The sequence below is a fragment of the Camelina sativa genome, chromosome 10, assembly GCF_030686135.1.
Source record: "Camelina sativa cultivar CO46 ecotype springtype chromosome 10, ASM3068613v1".
In the NCBI taxonomy this organism is placed as follows: domain Eukaryota; kingdom Viridiplantae; phylum Streptophyta; class Magnoliopsida; order Brassicales; family Brassicaceae; genus Camelina; species Camelina sativa.
This window is the reverse complement of record NC_141889.1, coordinates 27,300,008-27,317,764: the sequence shown is the minus strand read 5'-3', so window position 1 is coordinate 27,317,764 and position 17,757 is coordinate 27,300,008. Positions and strand designations below refer to the sequence as shown.

Genomic DNA, 17,757 nt, shown 5'->3' with positions numbered 1-17,757 from the left:
TTGTAATATTTATAAAGCATTATTGACAATAAATTACAAATACTATAAACAAATTGACTTATACACATGACATACATAAATTCAAATTTATGAATAATAATAATATTAATTCTCATATTTTAATAATCTGTCTAATTATCAAATTATAAATGATGCATATCTAAAAACTAAAACTTTAAAATTTAATTATTTGTATGACATGTTATAAAATATTTTAGAGATATCATTATAGTTTGAAAATACAACATTACAATTGTTCTATAGAAATGAGTTTTAGGAGAAACATACACTATTATATCAGTATATATATATATATATAAATTTACATGATTATTAATTTATTATATTATTGGGACCATATTTTACATAAAGATTTCAAAAAAAATTATTATCTTATTATCTTATCGAATATTGTTAATTTTTACAATGGCCCGACTTGGGACCCGCAAAATTTATTAATTTATAGTGATTATTAATTTATAGAGTATTAATTTATAAAGGTTTTACTGTACCCAATGGTTTTGGATTGGAATAAAAATATACTAAATAATAAAAACGTGTCATTTAAAACCCAAAATAATAAGTGTTGTTATTTTCATACCCACGATTTTTCAACAAAATAAAAATTCCAATTTTACCCCCGGTTATTAAATTAATTATTACCAAGAATTAACCTGGTTAATTAATTTAATAACCGGGGTAAAATTTGAATTTTTATTTTGTTGAAAAATCGTGGGTATGGAAATTACAACACTTATTATTTTGGGTTTTAAATGACACGTTTTAGAAAATAAATAATTGAAAATAATTGAAAACCAGAAACCAAAGCACTAAAAGTAGCTATTGGGTTGATTTTTTCCTTCATTACTTTGCAACTTATAGACTCCTGACCCACGAAGTTCAATGAATTTGTAAGGACCTTCCCAAGTGGGGACCGAGTTTCTCAGCTCCTTGTTCCCTTGTATTTTAAAAAGTACGTCGCAAGACCCAGTCTCCTCCTTGAATGTCTGCGTTCTATGATTTTTGTTGTAGCTTCTAGCCGCTTCCTGTTGATAACACCAATTTTTGATTTTTGCTGCTTCTCGTTTCTCGTCTAGTGGATCGAGATCGAGACTCATCAACTCTTCATTTTTCTGCAAGTTAGGGTGCTCGGTTCGTGCGGTAGTCACGCCTACTTCACATGGCATTACTGTTTCCATCCCATACACTAGAGAAGCCGTGTCTTGTAAGTCGATGACTTAGTGATGGTGCGGTAAGCCCACACCTTTTAAGGTAGTTTGATAGCATGAACGTGAACTTTCTTGTTCTCCTACTATCTCTTTCACTCCCCATGGGGTGGGAAATTTGATAGTTTGATGTAGAGTCAATGGAATAGCTCCCATGTCGTGAATCCAAGGGCGTCCCATAATAGCATTATAAGCCGAAGCACAATCTACTACAAAAAATTTAGTGTGTTTGTTAACTCCCTCTGCATACACTGGAAGCGTCACTTCGCCAATACTCTGCTTGACCTCACCGCTGAACCCAACTAATGGAATAGATTTTCGTGTCAGTCCTCCTTCGCCGAGACCCAACTCCTTATATGCTTGCATTATTAAAGAATGTTAGTTGAGCTTCCATTGTCGATTAATATCCTCTTCATCAAACAGTTAGCCATAGTCAGTTGTATGACTAAAGCATCATGATGCAGGGTTGGTACACTGCTCTCATCAGTCGTAAAAGTTATGGTGTATGACGGTGTATCGCCTTTCGTAGTGTGTCCTTTGCTTTGAGAGTTTCTGACAGCTCTAGTGTTTCTTTTCACAGCTGAGTGAGTTATACAACTTATCTCTGATCCTCCAGATATAACATTGATGACTCTATCATGTTTTGGAGGTGAAACTGGGGCGTTTGCAATTGCTATTTGCTTGTTGCTCTCGCCATCCATGGGATTTTGGGTTCTATCTGACAAGTATTCCCTCAAGTGACCTTTTTTAAGCAGCTCATTCACTTCCATCTTCAATGAGATGCAATCTTCTGTTTTGTAGCCGTGATCGTCGTGGAACTCGCACCACTTCGAGGTGTCACGCCTATTGTCAAGTGCTTTCATCTTCGGAGGCCATCTCACGGTTCCACCCATCTCTTTCAATACACCGACTAAATGTGTATGAGAGATTGAGAGGTTACTAATATCTGTACATGTTGTCGATTTAGGCCTCCTGTCGTCAGCTTCGCTCAATGATTGATGTGTGTTCCTTCTTTCACTCATGGTGTTTTCGTCACGAGGTCTTTGGTAAGGCTTATCATCCCTACTTGTTCTTTCGTTTCTCACTACACGGGAATCAGATCGTGGTGAACGTCCCAGTTTATTTGCACCCACGCACGTGAGAGCACGTCTTCCATTGTTCTGCACTGGTACTTCGTAAGTTCCTTGTACAAGTCACCGTCTAGAAGCAAGCCTCTTTTAAATGCGGAGATGGTGGTTGACATGTTGCAACTGGGTATCGATACTTTTTCCCTTGTTGAAGCGTCCCACATAGGCATGCAACGACTCGTCTCTCTTTTGTCGTACCTCGTAAAGGTCATCCACTGTCTTCTCCAGGTTCATGCTGCTTGCGAATTGCTCAACGAAGAGATCTGTCAACGATGCAAACGAGTTGATCGAGCCGTTCGACAGGTTGATAAACCACTGAAGTGCTGCGCCCGTTAGGCTTGAGCCAAAACCCTTGCACATAGTAGCTTCCCTGCACTCTTTTTGGATGGCCTTCGTGAACATTCGTTTCTTGTATTATGCTATGTGGTCATCTGGGTCGGCTGTTCCATCATACATCTTCATTGTTGGTAACGTGAATTTTCTCGGCATCTCCGTGGAGTGCAATTTCATCAGAAAAAGGTGTATCGGCATACGAGTGCAAGTTGCTTTTTTTGAATTGGTGGAGCCACTCCTGGCAGTCGTCCGATCATGGCTTCTACTGCACCCAAACGCTTTGTAAGCATAGCTTCCAAGTAGGCGGCTTCGGTTGACATGGTGTGTGGTTCATGTTCGACTCCTGTAACGTGTGGTGCGTTAACGGTTCGTTGTTGATCCGTGTTGTCTTCTCGAACAAGATCCTCGCGGGTTTGCCTTATATTAGGATTTTCTCCATTATTCTCCTCCCGTGGAGTTTCTAGTCGTCCGTCTTCAGTCGCGGTCGTCATTCGAGTAGCTGCAGGAGTTGTGTTGAGGTCTTGCATCCGACTGACGTGCACGCCACGAAATCTTGAGCTTGCTTCAGTAAACATTCTTCCTGCTGTCATCAGCGAGGCGTTCTCCTCTCGTAGCCTAACGTTACCAGCCTCTATTTGTGTCAGCTTCTGCACCGTCTTGTTCATCTTGGCAGTCAGGGATTCCAGCTGAGCGGTGACAGTCTCTTCGACATTAGTCGTGTCACTTCCGTTTCCTGTCATCTCAAATAGATTACTCTACCCCTCCTTCTAGCGCCAATTGTTTGGGCAAAATTAATCGATTCGTTTAAGGACTACAGAAACAAGAAACAGATGTTGAATAGTTATTTTTTATTGATCAAAGTCTGGAGCTCAAATACAAGAATTCAAGGCACATCGAATCAATCTATAAACCCTAGCCGCGTTTTAGAGTTGAGTCGTGTGTGTTGTGTTTTAGGTCTCTTGCTTTGTTTTCGATCCTCTCTCTCGTGGAGTCCGCTCTCCTCTTATATAGAGATTCCTTTACCCTAATCCCTGAGGATATGTCTTGGGCTTGCCGACTCTATCTATGATAGGCTCGGTCACGAAGCTCTTAGCCCATTAACAATGTCGGTCGTTAGACTCTTGGTCCATTAACGGATCCAGTCGCATGACTTTCGGTCTATTGATGAAGTTAGTCGCGAGATTCTCAGTCTCGTGATAGAGTCAATCGCAAGACTCTCGGCCTATTGATAAAGTTAGTTGCGAGACTCTCGACCAATTGATAAAGTTAGTTGTGAGACTCTCGGCCCTATTGATAAACTCAGTCACAAGCTCTTGGCCAAGTAACTACGTCGGTCACGTGACTCTCAATCCATTGATGGAGTCAGTCACATGACATTCAACCCATTGACAAACTCGGTGACGCGACTTTTCTCTCATTAGATTGGCAGACTTGTGTTGGCTTTGTCGTGTAGAATATGAGTTGACACTATCCAATATCTTTGTGAATATTCTCTCTGCTTCTCTTGATTTATCTGGTTCGTCGAACTAACCACGCAATTTATTTATTTAGTAGAGAAGATAAAATTATACCAACAGTTTGCCCCCCCACTCTCTATTTTCTTAGTAAGAATTTATAGAGTAGTTAGAAACAATGGTATTATTTTTCCAGCCAACTAAATCTCAAAGTCATGTACCTTTTGAAGTGATCTTCAATGGCTCGTGATGTCACCATAGTAGCTTTACCGAAAAGTGACTCCATAGAGACAATGTTGAGTCCTTAACACATTCTGACTGGAATCGTTTTTTGTACTTGACTTCATGACCATTTTGTAGGTTATGACATTCTTGTCAGTCATAAGACTTGTTCGTGGTGTTGATCTTGTATATGATTACATTCTCTTACCGTACGATAATCTCCACATGTGAGGATGTTCATGACGTCATTCATGTCACATGTTCATGAAATTGCTCATGTTATAAGCTAATGGCGTGAGTTTCATGCTCTCAACATCATGACATCATGATTGTTTACATATTGCGCTCATGATGCGATTTCTATCGTGTTCTCAAGGAATTAGTCACGTCATCTGCTCCTAACAACGTTTATGTCGTGTGTTCTTGACATCGTTCATGTCGTGTGTGGTCAGGAAATTAGTCACGTCATGCGCTCCTAACACCATTTATGTCATGCGTTCTGGACATCGTTCACGTCTTACGCTCGTGACAGTCAGGTGTTCGATAACTGTCACGTGCTCGCTTCTTTAATAACAATGTTCATATAATTGTCAATGTTTTGTGCTCGTGACATGATTCGCGTTGTCTGTTCATGACATTGCCTATATCACGCGTTGTTACGTGCTCAAGAGATCGTTCATGTTGCACGCCCCTGCTGTTATTTGTGTCACGTGTGACTGCTGGCTATTCATGTCGTGTGTTCATAACATCGTCCATGTCATGCGCTCATGGCGTGAGTCTTGTGCTCACGACAGTCACATGGTTGCTCATGACACAAATTATCGTCTTGTGCGCGTGACAACCTGGTGTTCCATAACTAGTCACATGCTTTCTTTCTTTAACTTCAATGTTTATGACATATTATTTATATCTTGAGGTCGTGACAATGAGGTGTTTCGTAACTGTCACATGCTCCTCCTTAATAAACAATGTTCATGACATTGTTTATGTTCTGTGCTCGTGACAGTAAAGTGTTCCACAACTGTCATGACTTTAACTGTCACATGTTTCTTCTTACATAAACAATGTTCATAACATTTTTATGTTCTTTGCTTATGACAGTCAGGTGTTCCATAACAGTCACGTGCTTTTTTCTTTAATAACAATATTTATGACGTCGTTTATGTTTTGTGTGCGTGACACATTTAAATCTCTTGCTCGTGACACATTATTTATACCCTACGCTCGCTTTTGCAGTAACAATGCTCATGGCATTATTTATGTGTTCATGACACAAATTCATGTCTTGTGACCATTACAGTCACAAGATTATTTTCAAAATCACATTGCTCAACACATTTTGTGTGTCTTGTGTTCATGACACATTTCTATTGTCTTGTGCTCGAGACAGCCAGGTGTTTCATAACTATCACGTATGCAGCTCTTTAATAATAATGTTCATGACATCGTTCGTATCTTTTGCTCGTGACAGTCAGGTTTTCCATAACTGTCACTTGATCACTTCCTTAATAACAATGTTCATAACATCGTTTGAGTGATGGTGCTCATGACAGTCAGGTGTTCCACAACTTTCACATGCTCACTTCCTTAATTACAATGTTCATGACATTGTTTATGCCTTGTGCCCATAGCACTATTCACATGCTCATGGCATTACATACGTCATGTGGTATTGACATTACTTATATGCTCGCGACATTATCTTCGTGTACGCGACAAAGATCCCACATCTCGTGTCTACGACACGCACATGCTACTTTTTCAATGCTCATGACATATTGTCTGTGTCTCGTGTTCGTGGCACAATTAAATCTCGTGCTCGTGACACGTCCAAGTCTCGTGCTCGTGTCACGTCTAAGTCTCGTGCTCGTGACACGCTCAAGTCTTGTGCTCATGACACGCGCAAGTCTCGTGCTTGTGACACGTTCAAGTTTCTTGCTCGTGACATGTTCAAGTCTCGTGCTCTTGGCACAATTAAATCTCGTGCTCGTGACATGTTCAAGTCTTGTGCTCTAGGCACCATTAAATCTCGTGCTCGTGACACGCTTGAGTCTCATGCTCGTGGCACAATTACATCTCGTGCTCGTGACACGCTTGAGTTTCGTGCTCGTGGCACAATTACATCTCGTGCTTGTGTCACGCTTGAGTTTTGTGCTCATGGCACAATTACATCTCGTGCTCGTGACACGCTTGAGTTTTGTGCTCGTGGCACAATTACATCTCGTGCTTGTGACACGCTTGAGTTTCGTGCTCGTGGCACAATTACATCTCGTGCTCGTGACACGCTTGAGTTTCGTGCTCGTGGCACAATTACATCTCGTGCATGTGAAACGCTTGAGTTTCGTGTTCATGACACATTCTATGCCTTGTGCACGTGATATATTTTATGTCATAGTAACCTATTCACAACAAGACTTGCTTTGTAGAATGAAAATCCAACTTTATTGAAAACGTTGTCAATAACATGAGACGTTGCAGTGTTAATCTTTAGGAAAATTAGAAAATAAATAATTGAAAACCAAGAAACCAAAGCACTAAAAGTAGTATTTCTTCAGATGCAGGGCATTCCAGCTATTGGGTTGATTTTTTCCTTCATTGCTTTGCAGCTTATAGGCTCCTGACCCACGAACTTCAATGACTTTGTAAGGACCTTTCCAAGTCCCTGCAACATTTTTTTCTCTGTACTTGAGCAGCTTTCGCCACATCTAAAGAGCCCCCTATGTTTGAGTAGAGTACTGGAAATACATTTAGCCCTTAACGATTGTTTACATGACAATATCCACCATATTAGCTTCATATAGCTTACCTTTTTCATGTCAAGAAGTGATTTAGCATGCCCTCGCTTTTAAGTGTACATATATACTTTTTGACCAAGCAACCTTTGCTTTTTTAAATCTTTTTTTGAGAAGATACGTTGAAATCCAGAAGTTTGTTAAACCAGCTCTATAACTAAAACTTAAAAGCTGCATAAGAGAGATGGCGTGCAGAAGTTTGTTAATCCAGCTCTATAACTAAAACTTAAAAGCTGCATAAGAGAGATGGCGTGCAGTACTCCAAGAAGACAAACGAGGTCCACTAATATCTCCTTAGTTTTTCTGAGGAAGTGATCGTTATCGAGAAATTTTTACTTGCTGCTAAACCTGGTTCAAAAGAGTTCATCTATCGTGTTCTTATGCTGTTACAAACAATTTATTCGAGTAATATAAGATCACCAAACACAATAGGAAACGGTGCGTTTTGGTAAGAGGGTGATTTTTTAGGCGATTAGGGTTTCTGGTTTTCGTGGTTGCCAAGGCTTCTCGCCGGCGCCGTAGGGCTGCTTGGAGAGTGATGTCAGAGGGGATCGTGGGTTTTGTGGGGGATCCTAGTCCTAAGGTTAAGGAATCATGGTCTCGATGGTCAAGGATAAGCAAGTTCTGAAAACTTTTGATGTCAATCTGCAAATTTCAGAGGGGGAAAACCTCAGTGGAGATCCCTGATGAAATACTCAATCATGCTACGCCGCTTTGGGAGGATTTCCTTGTCGGCAAGTTCTTAGATACTGCTCCGCATGTTGGTAAGGTACATGTTATTCTGAATAAGATCTGGAAACAAGGTGCTGATTACAAAGGGATTGATGTCTATGAGGTCAACTCTTCTACTTTGCGATTTAAAGTCTCGGATCCGCTTATAAGGGTTCGGATTCTTAAACGAGGGTATGTGGAATATAGCAGACGTGCCGATGGTAGTGTCCAACTGGTCTCCGATCACTGAAAAGACTTTACCGGAGGAGAAATCTATCCCTCTGTGGGTTCACCTGAAGAAGGTTCCTTTGCATATGTTTTCGTGGGAAGGACTAAGCTTTATTGCTAGTGCGGTCGGTGCTCCTGTACGGTTGCACCCTGAGAATAGCATGTTCAAATTTTGAAGTCGCAAAAGTTTTCGTAAACGCTGACCTTACAAAGGTTCCACCTACAAGCATTTACTACTCAAAAAATGGCTCTGATTTCTCTGTCAATTTTCATTATCCCTGGTTGCCACCAAGATGCTTTGTTTGTGAGAAATGGGGACATCTGGCAGCCTGATGTGTGGTTAATGCAAATCGTGAGGTAATCACGCCACCTGCATCAAGCCAAGAACAAGATGAGGTGAATGGGGCGCCACCACCTGCAGTTATTTCTGATGTTACCGTGGTGCAAACACCTGGCTCTGCTCCACTCGTGGGGACACCAATCTCTACTGTGGTTGCAGAGGTCAAGGCATGTGATGCTGTCGATCAGAAAAAGGGTTTGGAGGAGTGGGTCTACTGTCTCACCATCAAAAATGAGTCGTAGTCCGCCTAAGCAACCTGCTACGGATAGGAATCAAGTTCCCATTATCTCAGCATCAAAATTTGCAATTCTCAGTATTGAGGAAGCAAATGACGGTGAAATTAGTGAGAAGGAGGATGTAGAGGTGGAAGGTGCAGTTGGGGAATCTGTTCCAAACCCTTCTTCTGATCGACAGCATCGCATGCCTTGACCTCTGAGACCACAGTAGAGATTGGTGTCCCCACAAGTGGAGCAGAGCCAGGTGTTTTGCACCACGGTAACATCAGAAATAACTGCAGGTGGTGGCGCCCCATTCACCTCATCCTCTTCTTGGCTTGATGCATGTGGTGTGATCACCTCACAATAGGAAACACTAAACACTTAAACCGACTTAGATTAAGGCTCATGGCCGATGGGCCTTTTTGTCTTGGTCGATGGGCTTCATGTTCCTGGACAATGTATGGGCTGGTTATGGAGTCAATCCTAAGTGATTTACAACACTCCCCCCTTGGATGACATAACCATGCCGATGCTAAGGGATCGATGCAATACGCTTGGGGGTGCTGCCTCATTAAAACCTTACCAAGAAAACCCAGTGGGACAAAACCATGGTGAAGGAAAAAGAGTACAACACGCATTTCTCCCCCTGTTCAAGCATCACTCTAAGTCCTTAAGTCTCTGCATTCCAATCTGGTGCATGAGCTTCTTGAATGTTGATGTCGGTAGTGATTTGGTGAAGAGATCGGCTGAGTTGTCGTTTGACTGAACTTGTACCACTTGAACTTCTCTGGCCTTTTGTAGTTCATGTGAGAAGAAGAACTTGGGTAGGATATGCTTCGTCCGATCTCCCTTGATGTAACCTTCCTTGAGCTATGCGATGTAGGCGGTATTGTCCTCATACATTACGGTTGGCTTCTTGTGTTCAATCATACTGCAATCCATCTTAATATGTTGAGTCATCGACCTCAACCATACACACTCACGATTGGCTCCATGCATTGCCAAAATCTCTGCATGATTAGATGACGTGGCTGCAATATTCTGCTTCATAGAACGCCATGAAAATGTTGTACCACCGTGTGTAAACACATAGTCGGTTTGAGAACTAGCATTATGTGGATCTGATAGATAACCTGCATCAGCAAAACCAACTAAACCTTCTTTGTTATAGTTAGTATAAAACAAACCCAAATCTCTCGTCCCTTTTAGGTAACGCAGTACATGTTTAATTACATTACAGTGCCTTTGGGTCTGACAAGAACTAAATCTTGCAAGGAGGTTCACGGCAAAACATATGTCTGGTCTAGTGTGGTTAGCCAAGAACATTATCGCTCTTATAGCATTGATGTATGACAATTCAGGACCGAGAATCTCTTCATCGTCCTTCCTTGGACCAAATGGATCACTATCCAAATTTAAACACCTCACAACCATTGGGCTGGTCAATAGGTGAGCTTGGTTCATATTAAACCTCTTAAGTACATTTTCTGTATATGCCATTTGATGCACAAGGGTTCCATCATTTGTGTACTCAAGCTGCAATCCCAACCAGAACTTAGTTTTACCTAGGTCTTTTATTTCAAATTATTTCTTTAGATATTCTACTGTTCGGGCGATTTCACCAGAGGATGTTTAAATCATCCACATACACTGCTATGATTACAAACCCTTTGTTTGCAAACTTCTTTATAAAAATACATGTACTGATTGGGTCATTCTTATAGCCTTCCTTGGCTAGGTACTCACATAGTCTATTGTACCACATTCGACCACTTTGTTTCAGTCCATAAAGGGATTTGTTCAGCCTAATGCAGTATTGTTCTCGAGAACCATTCTTATCTTTAAGCTCAATACCCTCTGGTAATCTCATATAAATTTCATTATCCAGTGGACCATATAAGTATGCGGTTACAACATCCATTAACCGAAAATCCAGTTTTTCTCTTATAGCCAGACTTATTAATACCTAAAAGTCGTTGCATCCATCACAGGGGAGTATGTCTCCTCATAATCTATTCCTGGTCTTTGAGAGAATCCTGATGCTACAAGCCATGCCTTATATCTCACGGTTTCATTACTCTCATTTCTCTTTCTTACAAAGACCCATTTAGGTCCAACTGGCTTTATATCGAGTGTTGTCCTTAAGATCGGACCAAACACATTCCTCTTCTTTAAAGAGTTTAACTCCACGTCAATGGCTTCTTTCCATTTTAACCAATCTTTACTTTGAGTGCACTCTAATATAGACGTGGGTTCATGATCCTCATTTATTTCAAGTGCTACCTTATATGTAAATATTTCATCAATGTCGACATCTTTGCGGTTCCATTGTATTCCAGACATGATATAATTGATTGAGATCTAATTATTATCAATACCTTCAGGACCTTGAGGTTCAGCGTCCCAAACCTCATTTGGTACCTTAGGATTTGCCGCGGCCATGTCTATAATTTCTGTAACCTCGGTTTGTTTTGCACCTTTCTTAGATTTCCGAGGGTTCTTATCTTTGGAACCTAATGGTCTACCTCGTTTTGCACGTGGCTTAGAATCTGTAGCAACTTGATTGTGTTCCTTTTGAACATCAATACGTACTGGTGCATTACAAGCTGGTACGTACGATTTTGTTACTCTCTTTGGGTCAGCAAAGGAATCTGGCAATTGATTGGCTAGCTTTTGCAAATGAATAATTTTCTGGACCTCTGCATCACATGCTAGAGTCCGAGGATCTTTCCAATTTAAGGATGTTTGATTCCATGTTAATTATTTAACCAGCTTGCTTGTCTCTCCACCCAACATTGGAAATTTGGATTCTGTAAATTGACAGTCCGCGTATCTGGCCTTAAATAAATCTCCTGTGGTCGGCTCAATATACTTTATAATGGTGGGAGAATCATATCCAACATATATTCCCATCCTCCTTTGAGGTCCCATCTTAGTTCTGTGTGGTGGAGTAATAGGTACATAAATGGCACACCGAATGTTTTGAGATGGGATATGTCTGGCTCATGACCCCTTAATAGTTGGGATGGTGAATATTTATGTTCACTAGATGGCCTGATGCGTATAAGCGCTGCTGCATGTAATACTGCGTGTCGCCAAGCCGACACAGGAAGTTTCGACCTCATTAGTAATGACCGAGCTATTAGTTGTATTCGTTTAATGAAGGATTCAGCTAATCCGTTCTGTGTATGACATGTGCCACAGGATGTTACACACTCACCCCCATGGACATACAATATTCATTAAACGCTTGGGATGTAAATTCACCAGCATTGTCTAGACGTATAGTCTTAAGTGTAAAGTGTGCTCTTAGTCTTATAATTTGAGCCAACAACCTAGAAAATGCTAGGTTCCTTGTGGATAATAGGCAAAAATGCGACCATCTGGTTGATGCATCGATCATTACCATAAAATATCTAAATGACACACAAGGTGGGTGTATTGGTCCACATATATCTCCTTTTGTCCTTTCCAGAAAGTTTAAAGTCTCTTTAGTGACTTTCACTGGTGATGGCCTTATAATAAGGTTTCCCTTGTGCACATGATACACACGTGAGATGTTTAGGGATAACTTTTCTCTCTTTAAGAGTGTGCCTATTTGAATTCATAATTAGCTTACACATCATGTTAGAACCCGGATGACCAAGCCGGTCATGCCATAGAGTGAATTGTTCATTGAACATTTTATTCTTTGCCAAATTAGCCTCTATCATATTAATCTTAGCATGGTAAAGACCAGTGGCTAGTGCAGGTATAGTCTCTAGGACTTTCTTATGTCCTTGTACGATTTCAGTAATGTACAGGAACTCTTTGTCTCCTTCACCCTTTGTTTCAACATGGTAACAAGTCAATCAAATGTCCTTAAAGCTCAATAAGCTTCTCTTAGAGCTGGGTGAATACAAGGCATCACTTAGTTCAAGATGTGTGCCATTTGGTAATAATATATGAGCCTAGCCGTAGCCTTCTATTAGGTTTGCTATAACCGCAATTGTACTAAAATTGGGATTTTTCATTATGAGATTAATAAAATATCTATTGTCCTCAGCCATTTCTATAATGGACAATAATTTGTGTTTTAACTTTAATAAAACAAGCAATGTATATTGAAGGAAATAAAATCATTGAATTTAAACCAAAATAATTATCCAAAAATCGAATGCAAAGCATAAAAACATAGAATTTAAAACAAAGCAATAATTAAACTTAGTTATCTTCCTTTAGGCAATCAGAAGTCTCATAGTCTAGTAGGTCATCATTCTCATGGTCAAAGTCTCCTTCACCATCGAGATGCACAAAGTTAGCTTTTGGATTCTTCTTCAAACTCTCTTGATAGAGGTCAATAGGATGCTTAGAGTTCTGCACATCTTGGCCCAATGATTCGATATACAAACAAGAGATGAGACTTGCATATGTTTTAAAACCCTTTTCACGATATTGCTGCTGAAGCAGTATGTCATTAGTGTGAAAGGTTGAGAGTGTCTTCTCTAGAAAGCCTTCCTCAGTAACCTCAGTACCACATAATTTCAACATTGAGACTATCTTAAATAGCTCTAAGTTATACTCATCCACGGATTTAAAATCCTGGATCCTTAGGTTTTTCCAATCGAATTGAGCCTTTTGTAGGAGCACCATCTTTTGGTGTCCATATTTGTTTTTCAACTCTGTCTAAAACTCAAGAGGATCTTCAATATTAAGGTATTGGTTCTTGAGACTCTCAGCAAGATGATGGCGTATATGCATAATCGCCTTGTATTTATTTTCTTCAGAACAGTTATTATCATCTTCAATACTTTCGCAAAGCTCTTTTGATTTCAGGTGGATCTTAGTGTCCAATGCCCATTGCAAGTAATTATCTCCAGAAGCATTCAAAGCAGCATAGGAGAGATTGTTGAGCCTTTCCATCTGCATAATACAAAACAAGCATCCGATCATTAGCATGCAGTATTTGAGACCGAACCATGCAATCAATTTTAAACTAGGTCATGTGGTATTTGAGACCGAACCATGCCTTAGGCCATGCGGTATTTGAGACCGAAACATGCCTTGACTTTACTCATAATTTTCGGCTTTGGTATGCATGAAAACAAACAATCGTAGACAGAAACTAGCATGCAACAATTTCCTTTTATTAAGATTTTCTTTTAGCAAAGTTTCCTTTTTCTCAAATTTCCTTTTAGCAATATTTCCTATTTAGAATGGTAACTAGGTTTTTCGATTTCAACAACCTAAAGCAAGTTCTATGAAATCGATTTTAGGGTTCATGCAGCCGATTGATTACAGAAACAAATTAAGCAACAATCGATTCTATACTTTTCTTCTGTAAGGTTCGATTTATGATGCATGCAACACATAAAGCAATCAAGCAACAACAAACAAGCAATCCTCTTCAAACAAATCCGATTTTAAAGTCTTAGGGATTAGAGATTTTAAGCCTTTTGTTAGTTGTGCAATTGCAGGTTTTAGGGTTCTTAATAATTTTAGGATCAGGTTCGATTATATGTGTCCAATAGGTTCGATTTTACCTTAACACCAATAGGGAGTTGCCGGATTTGATCTGGAAGCTAAAGACCTCAGATATACCTTTGAACTTGACCACGAACCTCGAGTTTGGACAGGACCACGAACCGATCACAAACAGGACCACGAACCGCGAACTTGTCATGAACAGAACCATGAACAGAAACACGGCCCGATCAAGAACTAGTGCTTGTCACGAACAGGGATGGACCACGAACCTCGAACAAGTCTTGAGAAAAACTTTGATCACGAACCAAACCGGACCACGAACGATTATGGATCACGAACTGGTCACGGGTTTTGAGCAGCCACCGAGTTTCAAATGAACAAGGAGAGAAAGCGGCGGCAGTTTAGGGTTTAGACGGAAGGAGGAGGATCTGCGGCGGCTTTAGGGTTTTAGGATTTTATCTCAGTTGGAGTTGAGGGCAAACTCGTGTTGATAACGTGTTGCGAAACTAGAGAACTCGAGAGATGTTTCTCTTGTATTCTTATTCATATTCAATGGATGAGGTTACATATATATAGTAAAGGACTAAGCCTTATCATAATAGGAAACACTAAACACTTAAACCGACTTAGATTAAGGCTCATGGCCGATGGGCCTTTTGGTCTTGGCTGATGGGCTTCATGTTCCTAGACAATGTATGGGCTGGTTATGGAGTCCATCCTAAGTGATTTACAACATACACTTATTACTGCATACAAATACATCATCATCACAAAAGTTAACCTAGTATGTCCAGACATTACAGGAACCAAACCGGTTTTCATCCAACCTCCCAAAAACCAACACTAAACCGGTTAGCATATCTTACAAACAAAAACTCTTCCCTACTTTAGGTTTAAGCATTCACCAAACTACTTTAGCCGCTTCTTTGTACATATTGAAAAAAACTGACTTTTAAGTTTCCCTTAAACTCAAACTGAACCAAACCAAAGTACATCGGTAACAAACCTAACCATTTTAGTTCAGTTTGGTTCAACGTTTCAGACCTTTGTTTTTGCCAGTGTTGGATCGTTTTTGGCCTCCAATAACCTTTCTTGGCTCAGTTGATATCAGACGACTTCCGGGAGGAAACAATCTTGGAACTTGGGAAGCTTCGAGCCAATCAGAGACACCCGGAAGCGGCTTGAAATCAACTGCTAAAACTACAAGAGAACTTTTGGTACTGTAGCAGTCATCAACATACTGCAAAAATGATCAATGTTCAGCTTCAGCCTCCTGCAAACCGCTAACACGTGTGAACATGGATACTTGTAAAGTTGCCATACCCCACAATTGCATACCCGATCACTCATATGAACAACAAATCTCCTTTGACTAACTTGCATCACTTCCGTGACCAGAAACTTCTCCCCCGTCCCGTATAGATTACTTCATTTAATTTTGTGATACAAAATAAATGATTAACATACCTGTTTTTTGTAGTGAGAGGCAATACATCGTGCGTTCTAGAAGCTTCTCCGCATATTTAAACACGCAAGTTAGTTATTATTTTGTGTCGCCGATCGCTGACTCAGCGACTACAAAACGAACACGGCCTATAGGTCTCTTCCGTTCAGTGATTCCCCAAGAAGACCACGTTGAGATTTGAAAATCTCTGCCAGGTGATCAAAAATTAGCAAGATGCAGGTTGTGATTGGAAGATCAAGAGCCTTGTTTATGAAACCATATGTCTTAGATATTTTTTTTGTTGTCATGATCCCAAATCTCAGCCCACCATTATCGTAAGCCAGAGCCCACTGATGTGGAGGTATTTTGTCTAACCATTTTCGAGCATCCAAATTCATCTTTTTGATTTTCTTCAAGTACTTCACTAACTTTGATACGTGCTTCGTAGATCCCGCCTTGTAAACAAACTCTGTCATGAGATTGTTATTAAAGACTTCATAAAATTTTAAGCACATATGCCTAAGACAGAACTGGTGTTGTGCCCACTGACACTCACGCTCCTTAACAACTGCAACTATGTCAGGAACCTGGACTCGTTATTAGACAAATGCCTTCCCTTTGTGTTACTTTCTTTCTGATGCATGCAAATAACCAACGCCATGTATCAGCTGACAAACTTCCTTCGCTAATAATTGCAAACACAAGTGGGAAAATCCTGTTTTCAACATCAACTCCCGCTGCAACCAACAATTTCCCAGGGTATTTACCGCTCAAGTTTACTATAATGAGAGGTCTGCAGTGAGAAAATCCTGCAATTGACTGCTGAAACGCCCAAAACACAGAACGAAAGGATGCATTTTTGGGATCAGGAAAAGGATCATATTGCCATTCCCAGAGCATATGGTTAGACGAGCTAAGGGCAGCCATGAACTTGGGCAATACACTGAAACTCTTATCCAAATCTCCCAAATTGCAGTTGTTGGTGCTGAAGTTGGCACCCTAGACATATCGGTCTAAACCAGAAGGAAAATCAATGGCTTAACAAGGAATCCAGTTTGATCGTGAATTCAACAGCTGGTTTAAGGCCCGTTCAGCTCGGAAAAGCCCAGCCCAGAGGACGAAGAACCGACTTCCATTTCCGTCATATGACCGACTTGAAGAGAACAAGCAACTTTCCTAATTTCAATTCGACTTATTAGGAAAGTGAATATACATTGTAGATCTAAAAGACACATATAAATACGGGGTAATTCCTCTCATTGTAATCATCGAGTAATTTAATACAAAAACCCTAGTTCTTCCTTGCACCCCTATCTTCTTTCTCAAGAGATCTAAATCCCTTTTCAAGTCTTAGCTTTGATCGAGTTTCATTGAGAGATTACTTCCTTGAATTTGTTTCCCCCACCAAACAAATTCATTGTGAAAACCTATTTTCTACAATTGGCGCCGTCTGTGGGGACGCAAAATCGTCTTCGCAAGTTACTCTCTCAAAAGTACAAGCAAAAACTCTTCCAAACCATCAACGATGTCTCCAATCTCGAACAACAAAGTCATCGGCGCGAACCGCGCATCTTCAAGCGTAACTGACGTCACTGGTCTCGCACCTTTTCAGGGCGGCAACACAACACAAGGCGTCGCTCCATTCACGCAGCCCCCACCCTTTTACGTCCGTTGTAACGCTGCCATGTCGGTCAACCAGATCGATAATTGTTCCGACCCCTCAACTGAAGCTGAGCTCGGAGGAGGACACAGTCCAAGGACGGGGCGACTGCAAGAGCAGCCGATCAGCCTCGAGACGGATCTTTTGGAAGACCAACCCTCGAGCAGAGATGCCGAGCAACAGCGTAGGACCCGAACCGAAGATCCTCCCGATCGCAACACGACGACAGCACAAAACCCCCAGCTCATGTCCATGGAGGACTTCAAGATCTTATTCGGCTCCATGACGAAGGAGATCTACTGGATGATCTCTGACACAAACCGCAGAGTTGACGCTGTCGCCACTCAGACGACACCACCACCAACCCTCAGGACGGTCGACCTCACACGTCACCTCAACTTCTCGGACACACCAATGATCAATCAACCGGCATGGGGGACCCTTCCCCCGCAGGCGACATCCAGCGTCCGACCGTCCAACTAGAACTTGCAGGTTCAAGAGACCCCGACTATTCAGCTCGCCCCTTCGAGCAGCAC

At 40.9% G+C, this 17,757-nt stretch overlaps 1 protein-coding gene and 2 pseudogenes across 1 annotated transcript; 1 reads left to right on the top strand and 2 right to left on the bottom strand.

Moving 5' to 3' along the window:
- Positions 1–1,594: 1,594 nt before the first annotated feature.
- Positions 1,595–2,713, bottom strand: LOC147937479 (uncharacterized). Its single transcript, XM_087468826.1, has 2 exons — positions 2,491–2,713; positions 1,595–2,409 (listed from the first exon to the last, which is right to left on the bottom strand). The coding sequence occupies exons 1-2, from the start codon at positions 2,711–2,713 to the stop codon at positions 1,595–1,597; spliced, it is 1,038 nt and encodes a 345-aa protein (XP_087324952.1).
- Positions 2,714–7,748: 5,035 nt separating this feature from the next.
- Positions 7,749–8,426, top strand: LOC147937478 (uncharacterized; annotated as a pseudogene).
- Positions 8,427–15,012: 6,586 nt separating this feature from the next.
- Positions 15,013–16,697, bottom strand: LOC147937477 (uncharacterized; annotated as a pseudogene).
- Positions 16,698–17,757: the final 1,060 nt, after the last annotated feature.

Coding starts and splice junctions, on each gene's coding strand:
- LOC147937479 (XM_087468826.1), bottom strand. CDS start 2,713: ATGTGCAAGGGTTTTGGCTCAAGCCTAACGGGCGCAGCACTTCAGTGG. Junction 2,410..2,490: donor ACGCTTCAACAAGGGAAAAA/GTATCGATACCC, acceptor GACTTGTACAAG/GAACTTACGAAGTACCAGTG.